Source organism: Neophocaena asiaeorientalis, unplaced genomic scaffold, assembly GCF_003031525.2.
Source record: "Neophocaena asiaeorientalis asiaeorientalis breed wild unplaced genomic scaffold, Neophocaena_asiaeorientalis_V1.1 scaffold238, whole genome shotgun sequence".
Lineage (NCBI taxonomy): Eukaryota > Metazoa > Chordata > Mammalia > Artiodactyla > Phocoenidae > Neophocaena > Neophocaena asiaeorientalis.
In genome coordinates, this window is record NW_020174555.1 from 981,686 (window position 1) to 998,405 (window position 16,720).

Below are 16,720 nucleotides of genomic sequence, written 5' to 3' on the forward strand. Positions count from 1 at the left end.
GAAGTGTCTACTATGCCCCGACCCTCCACGCACACGCTACAAACATAGGAACAAGACAAACCAGACGTCTGCACTAGGTGATGCAATCACCACAGTCATTATCATTTTCATCTGCTGCTCATTTTTATTTCCTAAAATGTCCACAATAAGCATGTACTTACTCCTGTAAAAAGTTATACTAAAAGTTATTAAACACACAAATATTCCTTCAACTGTAGTAAAGAAAAAAAAAAAAGAGTTCCAACGTAGGAATATAGCCAAACAGCTAAACAAGTAGGGATGCAGGCAAAGAGAAAGTTCTCAAACTGCATCAGAGAGCAAGGTATGCCTTCCCCACAGAGAAAACAGGACCAACCCAAAAAACACATCTCTGTCTACTGTAATGGAGAGTCTTCCAACAACAGCACTTTATGGTCAGGAGCACCTTAAGACTGCTAGAGTTTGTAGTAAGCTATAAAAGAAAAGAATCTGAAAATAAATAAATAAATAAATAAATAAATACACACACACTATACTTCAATTAAAAAAAAAGACTTCTAGAATAAAGCCGATAGCCTGTCTTTGAAGCTAACTGTTCCCAGTAAGCACTTACCACTTTGTTATGTTTTATAAAGCTTTCTCTCTTCCACCCCCTGGATTATGTTAGGTGCCCATAAAAATAACCTAATTTTTAAACCTCTTGAAAAATAGGAAGTAGGGCTTCCCTAGTGGCACAGTGGTTGAGAGTCCGCCTGCCGATGCAGGGGACACGGGTTCATGGCCCGGTCCGGGAGGATCCCACATGCCGCGGAGCGGCTGGGCCCGTGAGCCATGGCCGCTGAGCCTGCGCGTCCGGAGCCTGTGCTCCGCAACGGGACAGGCCACAACAGTGAAAGGCCCGCGTACCGCAAAAAAAAAAAAAAGGAAATAACAGTTTAAAAACACAGAGGAGGGGTATTTGCAAAGATGCACAAACTGAAATCTCTGCGTCAAAATGTAACAGTGCAGAATCACACCCCCAGACACGCTGGTATTAAGTCTGGGCCTTAAGACTACATTTTTCCCCACAGGGGGCAGAAAATAGCCACTTATAGAATTGCACTATTTCCCCTACCTTTCGTGCCCCAAATTGAATTTTCCATTTTCAACCTTACTAAATTTAAGGGCAGATGGAACTAATTTTCCATTTTCAACCTTACTCAATCTAAGGGCAGATGGAACTTCTGTATTAGCTAAACCCAAACCAGTGCCTAGTTCCTGAACTGAGAAAGGCACAGGATGAATTCTGGTCCCTCCTGAGCTAGAGTCTAATGATTCACCATATATGGGCAGGGGCAGAGCGGGGCTGTGCCTTTATGTAAGACCACATATGTAGCATGGGCAAAACTTCTGAGAATCACAGCACGGTTTCCTGTCTGAAGCACAGGAACAGGTCGTGCTAAGTACACTTGGTAGATATTTTCTATTAAACATGTGCCGAACTGTAAATGAGCAATGATTAATCGCCTTCACTTACATAATGAGTGAAAAATGCTTATGGAGCTCAAGAGAATGGTGATGCTAAAGATAGTATTGGATTTAAATGCCACGTATACAGCTCTTAATTCCATTTCAAAATGAGATTTATGTTCATTAAGAGGGATTACTGTGCCTTCAGAACAGAGAGGAAGGTAAAAAAGAGGGTGGGCAGACCCTATAATTATTCTGCATTCTCATCATCATCAAGAAGCATTTAGCAAACGTTGTTAGGTGTCATTTTCTTGGCTGAGCCGAGGGACTCTCATATGACGACCCGGCTGTGCCTGGTTTCTGCCCTAACAGCAAACGGCATGCTCCTTAAGACTCACGCATTCCGAAGGGCAGGCCTCCTTCATCCCCTCTAATTCCACTCACATGGCCTTGAAACAGCAGGGTTTCCCACCAGCAGACCCACCCAACAGAAGACACTGGGGCTTCCTCCTCCCAGGAACAGAGAGTAAACGAACAAGGTAAGAATGAGGCGATAAAAATATCAGGGGAGGCGACTCAACTTGCTGCCATAGACAGCAGTTCCACCTCCAGCCCTGCATCCCTGATGCTGACTGTGGCGGTGGGGTGCCAGCGCCAACAGAGAGAAGGGCTCCTTCTCAAGCAGCCTCTCAGGGCCCAGACAGGGAGCATGCTTTTATTTCTGAGTCTACCCTCTCCCTCTGCGAGTTTTCATCATAAATTTGAGGCAAGACAAAAAACGTGCCAGATAAAAGTTTTGCAGTGAAGGGCAGAGAATGTCTGAAAACAAATTAACCTGGGGTTAGCCTGGCAGCTGGGCCGTTTCCGCCCATCAGTTCAGCGTGCTGACAAGTTGACATATTATAAGTGACACTCACACCAGTACTTCGTGAGAGCGGAGGTGACGCAAGGCCAGCCTGAAGTGAGGTGGGGTTTGGGGAACCTTTGCCCTTCCTTCCTCAGAGGGCGGTGGTGGAGTGTGGCCCAAGGAACTGCTCTGGGGTCAGACAAACCAGGTCAAACCCACCGCCCTCGACAGCCCATTAGTCACGTGGCACTAGATAAGCTCTATCTAACCTGTGTGGGCCCCAGTTTTCTCATCTGTTAAATGACGAATAGCTTACAATGTCACTGTGAGGATTAAATGAAACACACACGCGCACGCACACACACACACACACACACGCACACACACACCATGGGTGTGATTTATTGACCTTCTGTGTGCCAGGCACTGGGCTGAGCACTCGATCGCCTCTGGCCCCATCCGGGGCCTGGAACATGGGGCACTCGATCAGCGTGTCGCCCATCCTCATGCTAAGAATGAGCACAAGACGTTACCCCACAGACCTAGCAACGCACAGTGACGCACAGCAATGCGTTTATTAGCATTTTTCTGCCACATTCCTAACCCTCTCTCAGTTGGCCGTGCCTCCTCCTTGGCCTCTTCTCCATCCTCTGCCCTCTACCCAGGACTGCAGGGTAGGTCCTGCGTCCGAGTGGGGCTGGGCTGCCCAGCACTGCCAGTCTGTCCCGGCAGTGGCAGCGGTCAGGGGGTGGCTCCCTCCGCTGGTCTGGGGAGGGCGCCAAGCAGCCCTGAGGACTGTCAGGGCGCACCTGCTGAAGGCAGCTCCCAGAGGAGCCCGAGGGTGTGCTGAGCCGGTAATGTAAACAAGCAGGAGTGTGACCGCTAGTCAGATACTCAGACCCCGGTCACTCCGGTGACCCTGCAGGGGGAGGGGGAGGGCCTGGCCCAGCGGCTGGGAAGGCAGTGCAGGACCCCGGCTGTCTCGTCTCCGCGCTCAGCTAATCATCTGGGGGTGAGAGAGTGCCTCGGAGTCTCAGGGCAGCGCTGGGGTGGGTTTTAGTCATCACTCTCTTAACAGCCTCTTTCCTCTGAATTATATCCCACAGACAACGCAAGAAACAGGGTTCTTTAAAACACGTGAGGTTCGACAGCTAAGCTGCTTCTTTGAAAGATCCCTTAGTCTTCCACAGGCTTTGCATTTTTAATTTTTTTTAATTTAAGTTTTTAATCACCTCTGATTGTTAAATTAGGAAGGAAGGTATTAAGGAAACCTCATTTAACCTTCTGCCTCTTCATGGCATGAAGCTGGCAGCCTCCCTCATGCCTAACTCCCATTTCGTTGGAAATTTAGAGCTCTGTTAGGACTAGGTATCAGAGCAGTCCTAGGGAGGAAGCATGAAAAATGCCCAAGCGGGGAGAAGATTTCCAGAGCAACTAAATCTTTTTGAAAACTCAATTCATTAAACACTATCCATCCTAATAAAAGGTCTTGAGTACACCTGAAACTAACACAATACTGTAAATCAACTACACTTCAATTTAAAAAATACATTCTGGAATGCCCATTCTTCACGTAAAAGATTAAGGAGTGTTCAGTATATAGGATCCAGGGTAAATTTTGATCTAATGTACATTTCCCTCAACTCTTTAAGACGCTTTACTAACATTAACAAATGCCATTAATTAATCTTGGCTTTGGTAAATTATAATTGATTTGCAAACAGAAAACCCGAGGTGGAGAGAGCAGCTCAGAATACATAAATATCCAGTTACCCCCAAAGACCCTCAGTTTGGCATTGTGAGTTTATCACTGATGGAAAAGAAAAAGCACAAATACATTTCTCTTGTTATTAATGGCACTAAAGTCATGTTCCATAAATTATGTCTAGGAAGTGGAGAGAGATCGGGGAGGGAGGAGCCAGCAATATGTGTAAAAGGATAACTTATACTTTTTACTTTATAAGGCTCTGTATTATTTAAATGTTTACAAGCAAACGTATTCGTGTAACTTCTTTTTTTTTTTTTTTTTTTTTTTGCGGTACGCGGGCCTCTCACTGTTGCGGAGCACAGGCTCCGGACGCGCAAGCTCAGCCGCTCCGCGGCATGTGGGATCTTCCCAGACCGGGGCACGAACCCGTGTCCCCTGCATCAGCAGGCAGGCTCTCAACCACTGCGCCACCAGGGAAGCCCTCGTGTAACTTCTTACTGAAACTTTTAAAGGGTCACTTCTTCAGAAATAGACAATATCACAATTTTGGAAGGTTTCACAAAACTGCTTTTCTCTTTTTTATCCTATCAAGCTCCTAATCATTCATAAATTCAGTTAATTCACTCCAAAAAAAAATCAATACTTTATTTATATTGTGGTACTACATTGCTATCATAGCAATCCCTACCTTTTAATCAATTATATAGACAACATTTATTAACAATTTACCTATCTCTCCAGTTTTTAGAGCATCTTAATTCAAAAGTGTTTTCTTTTTCTTTTTTTAAAAAAGTACATGTATTATGAAACAAACCCAGGTACACCCTAGGCAAAGATCATCCTTAGATGACAGAAAAGGGAACTAACATTTATTGAGCTCCCATGTGCCACGTACCATGTTAGATGCATAACTAGGGCTTAATCATCAACAGTCCAGTGAGGTAAGCATCATTATCCTCATTTTACAGGTGAGGAAACTAAAATTCACAGAACTTATGAAAACTTGCCCAACTTTCTCAATTAAGGGACCAGCGCCAATTTAAGCCTAGGTTCTCCAACTTGCTAACCCATACTCTTTCTACTGGGTAACTTTTAATTTTTAGGCGAGAAAACTCCGGCTCTGGGTAGGAGAGTGCCCTTCCCATGTGAGTTCTGACATTCCTAAAAATATTAAGCTTTTATTATCACTCCTAACATTTAAAACTCACACCCCAAATTCCTTACCTCCTCTGACTCTGGCAAAAGCTTAAGAAATTCACGTAATGTCTCTGATCCATAATGCTCACTCTTTCCTTGATGAATATCTTCCACAATGGACAGAGGAGACCTTGAAAAGACAATGGTCAGATTCCGTTTCACATTGGCTGGAGTGCCAAAGAAACACAAGCCAGGGGAAATGAAAACAAACCCCCTCCATCCTCCCTTCCATTCCACCTCCTTCCCAGTCTGATGGGTGGTTTTGTGTCAGCGATCATAAGAGCCCCACTGCCAGGGAAAGCAGGGATCCTGGTACACCAGAGGCCCCTTTCCCCAGAAAACCATCCTCGGGCATCCCAGAGAGGGCGAAGGTAGCAAGAACCACTGGGAGTCTTCTCTGGGAGAAGAAAAGCAGTTCTGTGGGACTCCTGGAGCCAGAGCCCTCTCCTTTCCACTTGAGGACACGTGAATTTAACAGTGTTTGACTCACCCATCCATCCTCCACTCATGGAGCAACACCTCAGGTGAATTTATAAATTCCCTGACATGTCAGGCATGGACAGATGCCCCAAGGTAATTCTCCCTGGACTCCAAGCCACCTGACTATGTTTTTATGGAGGAAAACAGCGGAAAGCGACACACACTTGGGGCCTCCTCAAGCCACGTGTCTAAAAACAATTTGAAAGTGTGAGGGATGGCTTTTCCTCATTAGAATCTGCATTTCGGCTCACACCCACAGGCTCTGATGCTGACGAGCAGGGATGTGACTAAAGTTTCAAATGTGTGCAAAAATCTTACTTCTTAAACTGCTTTAGAAATATCCCAATGTTCATGCTCCGTTTTGCATCCAAGATAGTAATCTGGAAAAAAACAAAGACACGTAAGATTATTAAAGTATGGATAAGAAGAGTTGGAGGAAAGAAGAGAATTAAAACCTATCAAAATACAACACCAGTTTTAATGTATAAGAGAGTAATTCCCAATATGTAAATCTGGTGATTAACTGATGCACCTCATATAGTTTTATGAATATCAAAATACTATTATCTCACCAAATTTACTTTCTGCAATATGTATTTCCTTAATGGTAATAATTACATATATCTGGGCTTCCCTGGTGGCGCAGTGGTTGAGAATCTGCCTGTTAATGCAGGGGACACGGGTTCGAGCCCTGGTCTGGGAAGATCCCACATGCCGCGGAGCAACTAGGCCCGTGAGCCACAACTACTGAGCCTGCGCGTCTGGAGCCTGTGCTCCGCCACAAGAGAGGCCGCGATAGTGAGAAGCCCGCGCACCGCGATGAAGGGTGGCCCCCGCTTGCCACAACTAGAGAAAGCCCTTGCACAGAAATGAAGACCCAACACAGCCAAAAATAAATTAATTAATTAATTAAAAAAATAATAATTACATATATCTTTTTGGTTTTTTTTTTGGCTGCGCCATGCGGCTTGCAGGATCTTAGTTCCCTGACCAAGGATCGAATCTGGGCCTAAATCAGTGAAAACGCTGAGTCTTAACCACTGGCCCACAGGGAATTCCCATATAGATCTATTTTAATATTGTATAATTTAAAATAAATTATATTAACATTTTCTAAATTTTGCAATTTCCTCTTAGAATAGTACAGCCCACGTTTAAAAGCCCTAATTTGGAAATAGATGTCTTAGCATAGCCAGAATCATATGAGAGTTGAACTCTGAAGCTATTGCAGAGTGAGTCCCAACCCTGAATCAGGGATGTAAAAGGACCAACACTGTTATTTTCAGAAACATAACAAAATTCTTAATATTTTTCTAAAGGAAAATTGTATTTTCATTGGGAAAGAATATGTATGTCCAGTAGCCCTTTTAGGAGGAGGTAAGAAAGCGTCCTACACTTTATTTACTCAGAATTTAAAAAGAAAAACTTTTGTGCTGTATTTTACCAAGTCTAAGATGCGTTGTTTTTGTTTATTGGCATATGAATATCTCTGGAATCAGGATATGTCTTATAATATATGGATCATCTTTGATTTAATAAAATATGGTGGCCATTCTAATGTACCATCCAAACCCAGATTTTGGCTGCAATAGATTTAAGCTGTTCAGAATTACAGTAGTCTCCCCTTACCCACAGTTTCAGTCACCCTAGGTCAACAGAAATCTGAAAATATTAAATGCAAAATTCCAGAAATAAACAATTCATAAGTTTTAAACTGTGTGCTGTCTGAGCAGAGTAATGAAATCTGAAATCTCACGTCTCGGGACGTGAATCATCCCTTTGTCCAGTGTATCCTGCCCGTTAGTCACTTAGTAGCCACCTTGGTTATGGGGTTATTGTCACGGTACCACAGTGCTTGTTCTCAAGTGACCCTTATTTTACGTAGTAATGACCCCAAAGTGCAGGAGTAGTGATGATGGCAACTTAGATATGCCACAAAGAGGCCGTAGAGAGCTTCCTTTAAGGGAAAAGGTGAAAGTTCTCAATAAGGAAAGAAAAAACTTGTATGCCAAGGTTGCTAAGATCTACGGTAAGAACGAATCTTCCATCCATGAAATTGTGAAGAAGGAAAAAGAAATTCTTGCTAGTTTTGCTGTTGCACCTTGAACTGCAAAAGGTAAGAGCCACAGTGCGAGATAAGTGCTTCGTTACAATGGAAAAGGCATTAAATTTGTACAAGGTATTTTGAGAGAGAGACCACATTCACGTAACTTTTATTATAGTACGTTGTTATTGATGAAATATAAATTCGTATTCTAAGGCAAATCAAGGAAAATGTAAACATAAAAAATTTTCTCTGCCCTTTGGCCTCCTCTTTCCCCTCTACAGGCATTGCGTATCTGCCTTATGCATCGACCAAACCTCCCCATCAGCAGAAATACCTGCTCAACCATAAAGAGCAACATTCTCCTGGCATCAACAAGATAACTCCTTAGGAGATAACCTTCCTTCTTAATCTTGTAAGGGGCCACCATGACCTATGACCCACTATTCGCTTTGTACGGGTATATCTGGACTGTGTAAACTGTCAATAATACGTCATTTAATGCACAGTCCTCTGTCTCAAAAATTTATACAACTGTGCTTTGACCTGTAATGGGCGGAACAGTTCTCAGAGCTTTCTGAGAGGCTGCTCCCGGGTTATAATCCTCAATTTGGCTCAAACAAAATTTTCTGTCTTTCTTAGATCAGCTGATCCATTTTTGTTCGCTGACGTTATTGTTGGTCTATTTTGTTATTCCTTATTGTTGTTAATCTCTTACTGTGCCTAACTGATAAATTAAACTTTATCATAGTTGCGTATGTGTAGGAAAAAACACAGTACAGATCTTCCTCGACTTATGTCCAGATAAACCCACCATAAATTGAAAATACTGAAAAATGCATTTAATACACCTAATCTACCGAACATCACAGCTTAGCCCAGCCTACTTCAAACGTGTTCAGAACCTTTACATTAGCCTACAGTTAGGCAAAATCATCTAACACAAAGCCTATTTTATAACAAAGTGTGGGACATCTCGCGTAATTAATGGGATACTGTACTGAAAGTGGAAAACAGAATGTCTGTCAGTGTATCGATTGTTTGCCCTTGTGATCGCATGGCTGATGGGAGCTGCTGCACCACCATTGCCCCAGCATCACAAGAGGGGCTGTACCGCAAATGGCTAGTGGGGAAAGATCAAAACTCAAAATTCCAAGAACGGCTTCTACTGTATGCCTATTGCTCTCACACCATCATAAAGGAGAAAAATCTTAAGTTGAACCGTCATGGGACCATCTGTGTATATAGGGTTTGGTACTATCCACGGTTTCAGGCGTCCTCTGGGGGTCCTGGAACGTATCCCCCACAGATAAGGGAGAACTACTATAATAATTTGGAAGGGTTTTATCAGACTAAAATTTAGACAGAATCTTTTTTCAGGGGGTGGGTATTGTTAAATACAGAAGCCATTTCTTTGGAAGTAAATATCCAGGATACATGGAAGAAAGATAACCTTAAAAGTCCGCAATTTTCCCCATTTGTTTTTTGGAAAAGGGAGACGAGCGAAATAGGAATGTTGTTATAAGGCTCTTTCTTTCCAAAAGTATGTGATACACTGTGAACAAAAAAGAATCGGGTTTCAGATTAAATTCTTGATCTCCGGGCCTGCTTCTAAGTTTATAAGAGGCAGCAAGTCTGTTAACCAAAGTTAATGGGACTTCCTGGCTAGAAGGTTAAATTTTTACAAGAGTGTGGTTGCCTTCTTTTGAAGACTAATCTTAAACAATCACATTATTTACTGTCCTAGGGGTTTATTTCGTGTTAACACAATCACCTGCCAGCCATAAACTAAACTCCCAAGCTAAAAGGACAGGCTCCTTGTTGGAATTCTACCCACGGATAACAGTTCAAGTTCAGTGTAGAGGGAGGGGAGAGGAGAGGGGAAAGAAAGGGTGAGAATAAAACCTGTCAAACTTAACATCCTTTAAGAGGAAAGCTTTTACCAAAGAGAGGAATCTGAATTTAAGACAGAAACTATGTGCTTATTATAATTCACAAATTACAAAGTAGGAGCAAGTGCATTGATCTGGCTATATACATACATATATCCGGAGAGCTTTCTCTGCACTCACTTCTATCCAGAATGGGGGAAAAACTTTTTATATTTCTTCATTAAATTACCACCTCCTGCTACATTTAACCCTTGACAGCGGCACACTCTCCGCCTCCACACCCAAGCCCCACCCTCACCCTCTTCACCCCTCAACCCTCTGGGACTCTGTATCCTCAGCCTAGATCCATAGCTATTATTGCTGGAAAAGTGGTGGAGAAATTACTGTTATTGTTCCTATTTGACAGATAAGGAAACTGAGCCTCAGAGATGTCATTTTATACCTTCCCCAAAGCAATACTGAACTGAAATGCCCCAGGGTCTCTCTGGTTCCTGTTCACTCTAGTTCCTGTGACTTTCAATATTGCTGCTGATAAAGGAGAACAGAGAAGTAGGGAAGGTTCCCCACCAGCCCAGTATCCACATTGGGATGCTTCTCTGGGAATGGGGGCAGATCTGCAGAGAGCCATCCACGGGGCCTGGCCGAGGCCCCTGGTGACCCCAGAGTTGTATCTGTGGGACGAAGGCCAGGACTCACGTTCTCACCAGCTGAGACGGCCACCGGGAGCGGAGCTCAGGCAGGGAGTGGAGCTCAGGCCGTGGGGAGCACAGGGGGCCACGCCTGGGGCAGCAGCTGTGTCACCAGCGAGGAAACTGGTCACTAATTTAAGGGAATCCGGCAACACTCCTAAGGGAAAACCTGGGCTGGCCATCGCTGAGCAGCGTAAGGGGGAAAACAAAGCCCAGCGCCTCCTCCAAACCACAGGAAAATGAGACCGTTGATAACACTGCAAGGACAGTGTCCTTCTCTCCGGCCATCCTCAGCTCTGCCCAGTGCACGGGCAGTCTCCTCTCAGAGGGCATCACACTCAGCCTTCTAAAGCGGTGTTATTACACAGTCCTTTAAAGAGGGTTATCACTACATGTGTAAATTAGCTTATCTTACTTCCCAAAGGCTTGCCGGCAGTTCAGACGCCCAAGCGTGTGCAGCTAGAGGTGCTTTTGAGTCACTCCCAGGAGCGCACTCCTCGTGGACTGCACAGGTGGAGACAAACAACCCTGGGAACAGGGGTGAACTGACCTGGCCCCTCCCTCCCCACCAGTTCAATTAATCCGTACCTACTCTTCTGGACACCGCAGGCCTGCTGAGGCAGGTGTACTCAGCACGCACAGAGCTCATGGCTTGTCCCATTAAAGGCCCACCCGAGAGTTACGCCATCCCTGGTGAACAGGGGAGCAAAGACGTCCCACCCGCTCTCGTAACAGTCTCCCCACAGGCTGCCAGGCGGTGGGGCTGTTCAGATCCCTCTGAGGCACTGAAACAGCAGTGCTGCGTGCTCAGGGAAGCATGTGAACGGCTACACCCCCAGCCCCACCTGTTCAAACCTCCATATAAGCTCTCCTCCTTTTCTTCTTCTGCAATTCTTGCACTCTCATCCATCCACCACAAAATCTGCCTCCCATATTCGTTAAAGGAAGAAGGAACTTTTCTTTTTTAGTTGGGGTAAAATACACATAACAGTTACCATCTTAACAGTTTTTATGTGTACAGTTCAGTGGCAATAGGTACATTCACACTGTTGTGGAATCATCACCACCATCCGCCTCCAGAACCCTTCATCTTGCAAAACTGAAACGCTGTCCCCATTAAACACTAACTCCCCGCTTCCCCTCCCCACCCCCTGGCAGCCACCATTCTACTTTCTGTCTCGGTGAATCGGACTACTCTGGGTACTTCATATAAGTGAAAGCATACAGTATTTGTCCTTTGGTGACTGGTTTATTTCATTTAGCGTAATGTCCTTAAGGTGGAAGAAGAAATTCTTAAATCATTTTACCTTCAGTTTGTCAAAGGAGGCTTCCTTACCTACTTAAGTAACACTAAATACTAGTTATTTCAATCCTATGTCAGATCTGAAAAGCAATATTTTAAAAATCTTCCTGTATCCACTAATATAGACTTAGCTTTTGGGTTCTGATGGTTTTGCATTCTTTTTAAATTTTTGGTTGGCTATTCATTGGGAAATGTCCCTCTCCCAGCTCTGAGGAAAAAAATGATAGTCCAGTTGAAGCTTTTTTTTCCCTTTCAAATACTCTACCTAGTTCTATAGTTCTCAACTGAGCATGTCTCAGAATTCTAGAACATTCTGGGACCATAACAAAAGTTGACAAAGAATGACTGATACCTGAATTACTGTGTGGGAGAATAACATTACTTTTCGTAAACTTAGAAAAACCAATCTTCCTTCCTTCCTCTCTCTTTCCTGTCCTCTCTTTTTTTTTTTTTCGTTCTTTTTTTTTTTTTTTTTTTTTTTTTTTTTTTTTTTTTTTTTTTTTTTTTTTTTTTTTTTTTTTTTTTTTTTTTTTTTTTTTTTTTTTTATTTTTTTTTTTTTTTTTTTTTTTTCTTTTTTTTGTTTTTTTTTGTCCTCTCTTTTTCTAATAAGCAATTTTTATTATTTCTTATGTGGGATAATTAACTAACACTAATTGTAATACTACCACAGACACCATAGTGAATGACCTCAAGTGTTTCAATGTTTGCATTTTCTTTTTCATTTTTAAATTTCAGTTTTATGGAGGTATAATTGACAAATAAAACTGCAAGGTATTTAAGGTGCACATCATGGTGATTTGATATATGTATACACTATATACTTGTATACATTCCCTCCATCACCTCACATGTTTACTTACTTATTTATTTACTTATTTATTTTTTGGTGAGAACAATTAAGTTCTACTCTTTTAGCAAATTTCAATTACAGAATACAGCATTATCAGCTATAGTTGCCAGGTTTCACATTATGTCCTTAGACCCTATTCATATTATTGTGTTTTCTCTGTGAACCCCTATTTTGACTTATCATACAGATACCTTATAAGATAGCCCCTTTGCTCCCTTGGTTCAGTTCTGTCAGTTCAGTTTACTTTCTTTGGAGGATAACAAATGGCTAGGGCTGTCCTTGCCTTGAGAGCATTTCAGATTCTGTAGGGAGACAAGGGCAGCCCCAACTAACCAGCTCCAAGGGGCTGAAGAGCAGTGCTAACAGATGGATGGGGGTTTCTCAAACGTGAGATCACCAAACTCGGAAAAGAAGGTGGAGTTTGAGTTGAACCTCTTTATTATTATCCCCAGTAATACCCTTTGTTATTTCTAATTACTTTACTAAAGTTTATTATCGTAACATCTGTAGCTTCTTCAAGTTAATTTTTGTCTAGCAAAGATACAAAGATAGCATTTCATAACCTCTTCCCCCTTTACTACATGTTCTAACTTACTATTTTAGATGTTGTTCTACCTAAATTCAGCCATTCCCAAACCCAGCTCTTCCCTGTCTCCCAGTAACTTCTTCCTTCGTAGTATAACGGAACTTATTTGTAGTGCTTTATAGGCCCTTTAAAGCCGGAGCCAACCTCATAATGGCAGGCAATATCTGCAGGAGGTTATTACATTTCAAGGGAACATAATCTGATCCGTGGCATGTTTGAGGCTTCAGAATTATGAGCTGTGTGGCAGCAGATGGGAAGGCCACGTTTCCAGGCTCAGGATGGGTCCCCCGGCCAAACATGCTATGTATATGTATTCTCCAGTCCACACAGTTTCAACCCTGGACTCCACTTTCTACAGAGTGAATTGGAAGATTTATTACTGGTCCATGTTAGACTATCATTCTGCTGCATTGTAACTTCTTTAAAGAAAATCTAATGAGGGAAGAAAACAGCATGTACTATAGTCTTTTACCAAAAAAAAAAAGTATATATAATACTTCTAGCCATGTTGGAGATAGCATGAAAAATGGAAACGAATTCTGGGTAACCCTCTGTGAAGTGACAATATTATCTAATCTTCCCTTAAATCCATCCACCTACACTACTTATCCTACCTGAGTACTGAGAAGTTGAAGAGTTAGATTATCTTATGATACACAGTCACGGCAATTTAATTTTTCTTTCTAGACTGCTATCTCGCAGATTAGAACCTACATGTGTTAAAGATATCTGCACACCCACCATTCATAGCAGCATTATTCACAAAAGCCAAAAGGTGGAAGCAACCCAAGTGTCCATCAACAAATGACTGGATAAACAAGATGTGGTATATACATACAATGGAATATTACTCAGCCTTAAAATTCTGGTACATGCTACAACATGGATGAACCTTGAGGACATTATGCTGAGTAAAACAGTCCAGTCACAAAAAGACAAATAGTGGGACTTCCCTGACGGTCTAGTGGTTAAGACTCCGCTCTTCCAATGCAGGGGGTGTGGGTTCCATCCCTGGTTAGGGAGCTAAGATCCCACATGCCACGCGGCCAAAAAAAAAAAACAAAAAACAACTCTTCTGAAACTCTTAAATGGTTCCTTTAAAAAAAAAAAAAAAAGACAGATACTGTGTGAGGTACCTAGAGTACTCAGGTTCATAGAGACTGAAAGTAGAAGGGTGGCTTCCAGGGGCTGGGGGGAGTGTGGGGATTGGGAACAGCGTTTCAGTTTTGCGAGATGCAGAGGATTCTGTGGATGGATAGTGATGGCAGCCTTCCAACGATGTGGATGTTTCTGTGCCACTGAATTGTACGCTTACAAATTGTTAAGAGGGTGAATGTTATGTTATATATATTTTACCACCGTTTAAAAATAATTGTTCAGTTTCAGGTTTTTTCTTTTTTTAAAGTTAAAGAAAAACAAACAAAAAGAGTAAAGACATGTACCTAGGGTGGAGAGAGGCAAAAAGAAAGATTCTTTTTACCTGAATTTTAGATCTGGCCTGAGAAATGGATGTCTCTGCTTCTGCCATAGGTGGGAAAAGATGCCACACACCCTGCCACTTCCTTCCATCCGGGGGTCTTAACCCCTCTTGAAGTCACTAACATAGAGCAGCAAGTTCCACACAGCCCCCTGAACCATCACCGGCCAAATAAACGTCCCCAGTTTATAAAGGACACTCACTGCCCCTTCTAACCTGGTCAGCTGCCTCCCCAGGAGCGTGATCAAGCCAGACCCCCTTCTGTGTGTGACAGGGGCTTTCCTGAGACATGAGCTCTGTCTCCACGCACCCATCCACTCTTTTTTTAAAATGCTTCAAGGCCAGTAAGTAGAGCTAGGAAACACTGGTGAGCATGACCTACTGCCCAGCAAGGAGCCTCTGCTGGAAGCTGGGGCAGAGGCCAGTGTACTAAGGAAATGACTTCTTGCTCCTTCCTTCTGATACTGAAAGGATGCACTGAGAAATCAAAGGCCTTTGCATAAAGGAAAGAGCAGGGAAGGCCAGGTTCAGCACAGGAGGGCACTAAGGATGTCCTGAAGACTTCCTCTCAAATCATCTCACAGCTTAAGCCTAATTCTAGTCCTAGGATTCTCCACATTTTATAATAAATAGACTCTTGGCTATTTCAACAGGGGACCATACCGCCAGCTTCAAGGGCCCCCAAGTGAATTCCTGAGCCAGACAGAGAAAAGAGGTCAATACTGTCAGCTCAAGAATTCAATAATGCAGAGAGCTGCTACTTCATTCCAGAGCCCTGCCTGCCCACTCTCTTATCTAGTCAGCTCTATCTTTGACCTATTTTCTCTGCTCCTTTACAACAGATTAAAAAATGATGCATTTCTGTTGCCCCCCTTTTTTTTTGTGGTGGGGGGGACAGCATTCTTTTCTTTTAACCCCGGTTTCCTAATTATTTCTTCTAGCAAATAGAGGCTTCTTAATTTACTTTCATGTATCTAACCAGAGAGTACTTAGAAATGTAATTTTTTACAGTTTCTATGATGTTCAGTGACCTGTAGCTCTGAAGCCATGCTTTCACTTACCTTCTTATAACTTGCTAGCTTTATTTTATTTTTTTTTTTTAAGATTTTTTCGATGTGGACCATTTTTAAAGTCTTTATTGAGTTTGTTACAATATTGCTTCTGTTTTTTTTTTGTTTTGGCCTTTTGGCCACAAGGCACGTGGGATCTTAGCTCCCCGACCAGGGATCGAACCCGCACCCCTTGCATTGGGAGGCGAAGTCTTAACCACTGGACCTCTAGGGAAGTCCTAACTTGCTAGCTTTATATTTTCCTCAAAGTAACACAGTTCCTGTTCACTGGAAATGTGCTTTGTAGAAAGTCTATCTGAAAATAGCTTTATGCTTTGGCTATCTGGAATCTGTTCCACAATGGCCAACACTTAATTCAGAGATCCGAAGAACGAAGGCCACCTCACAACACTTGTGGAACGAAAGCTGGAGGGAAAAATAGAGATAAAAGTCTAAGGATGTACACTATTTAATGATGTTATTAAATAAAAGGCACTTTGTCTCAGAAACCTCCAGTTAATCTCAGGTAACTGAGTTCAGGAGCTCAGGTTTTTGTTTCAATGGCGACTCATAATACTGGGCTTCAGCAGAATTGCTCCACCAGGGGAAACCAGGCAGATGTGCTGGAGGCAAGGCGCTGCCGGGAGGCCAGGAGCGAGGCCTCCAGATAGCATGTTCCCTGCATGAGGTCACCATCCTCTGGGATGTCTGCCAGGATACGGCTCCATGCCTCTCACGCTTTTTTGCTACTCAGCTCAAGCTCATCATTTCCAAAGCACGTTCACTTGCATTATCTTATTTCTCAGTGATTCTAGCAGGTTTTGAAATGTACACACGTCCCCAAACACAAAACAGTGCAGTGTGGGGAGAACCATCCCTCCGTGGACCATTCTTACCTCTTCTCTGCCCTCCCTGAAGGACGAATTTAAAGGCCCTCCTCGCCCAGAAGGGGAAGACTTGGTGGTATTTTCTTGCTGCCCAAACAGCTCCTCGATGCTCTTTGTATCAATTTGGTAGTGATGCTGCTCCCTGGCTGCCAAGGTCCAGATGTTGGTTTTGCCACGAACTTGCTCCTCTGGAATGGTTTTCCAAAAAAAGCTCCTGATCCGCTTTTTCTTACCGAGGTGGCTGTAGCCGTTCAGGTGGGAGGTTGGGGGTAGTCCTGGGGG

General features: G+C 43.1%; 1 protein-coding gene across 1 annotated transcript in view; it reads right to left on the reverse strand.

The window, feature by feature from the left end:
* FHDC1 (FH2 domain containing 1) overlaps positions 1-16,720 on the reverse strand; it is a 41,222-nt gene that overhangs the window by 18,871 nt on the left and 5,631 nt on the right. Inside the window, 3 exon segments of the mRNA XM_024757461.1 lie at positions 5,208-5,310; positions 5,979-6,040; positions 16,448-16,720. The exon segment at positions 16,448-16,720 is cut by the window's right edge and continues 312 nt beyond it. Coding sequence (XP_024613229.1) covers positions 5,208-5,310; positions 5,979-6,040; positions 16,448-16,720 — 438 coding nt within the window.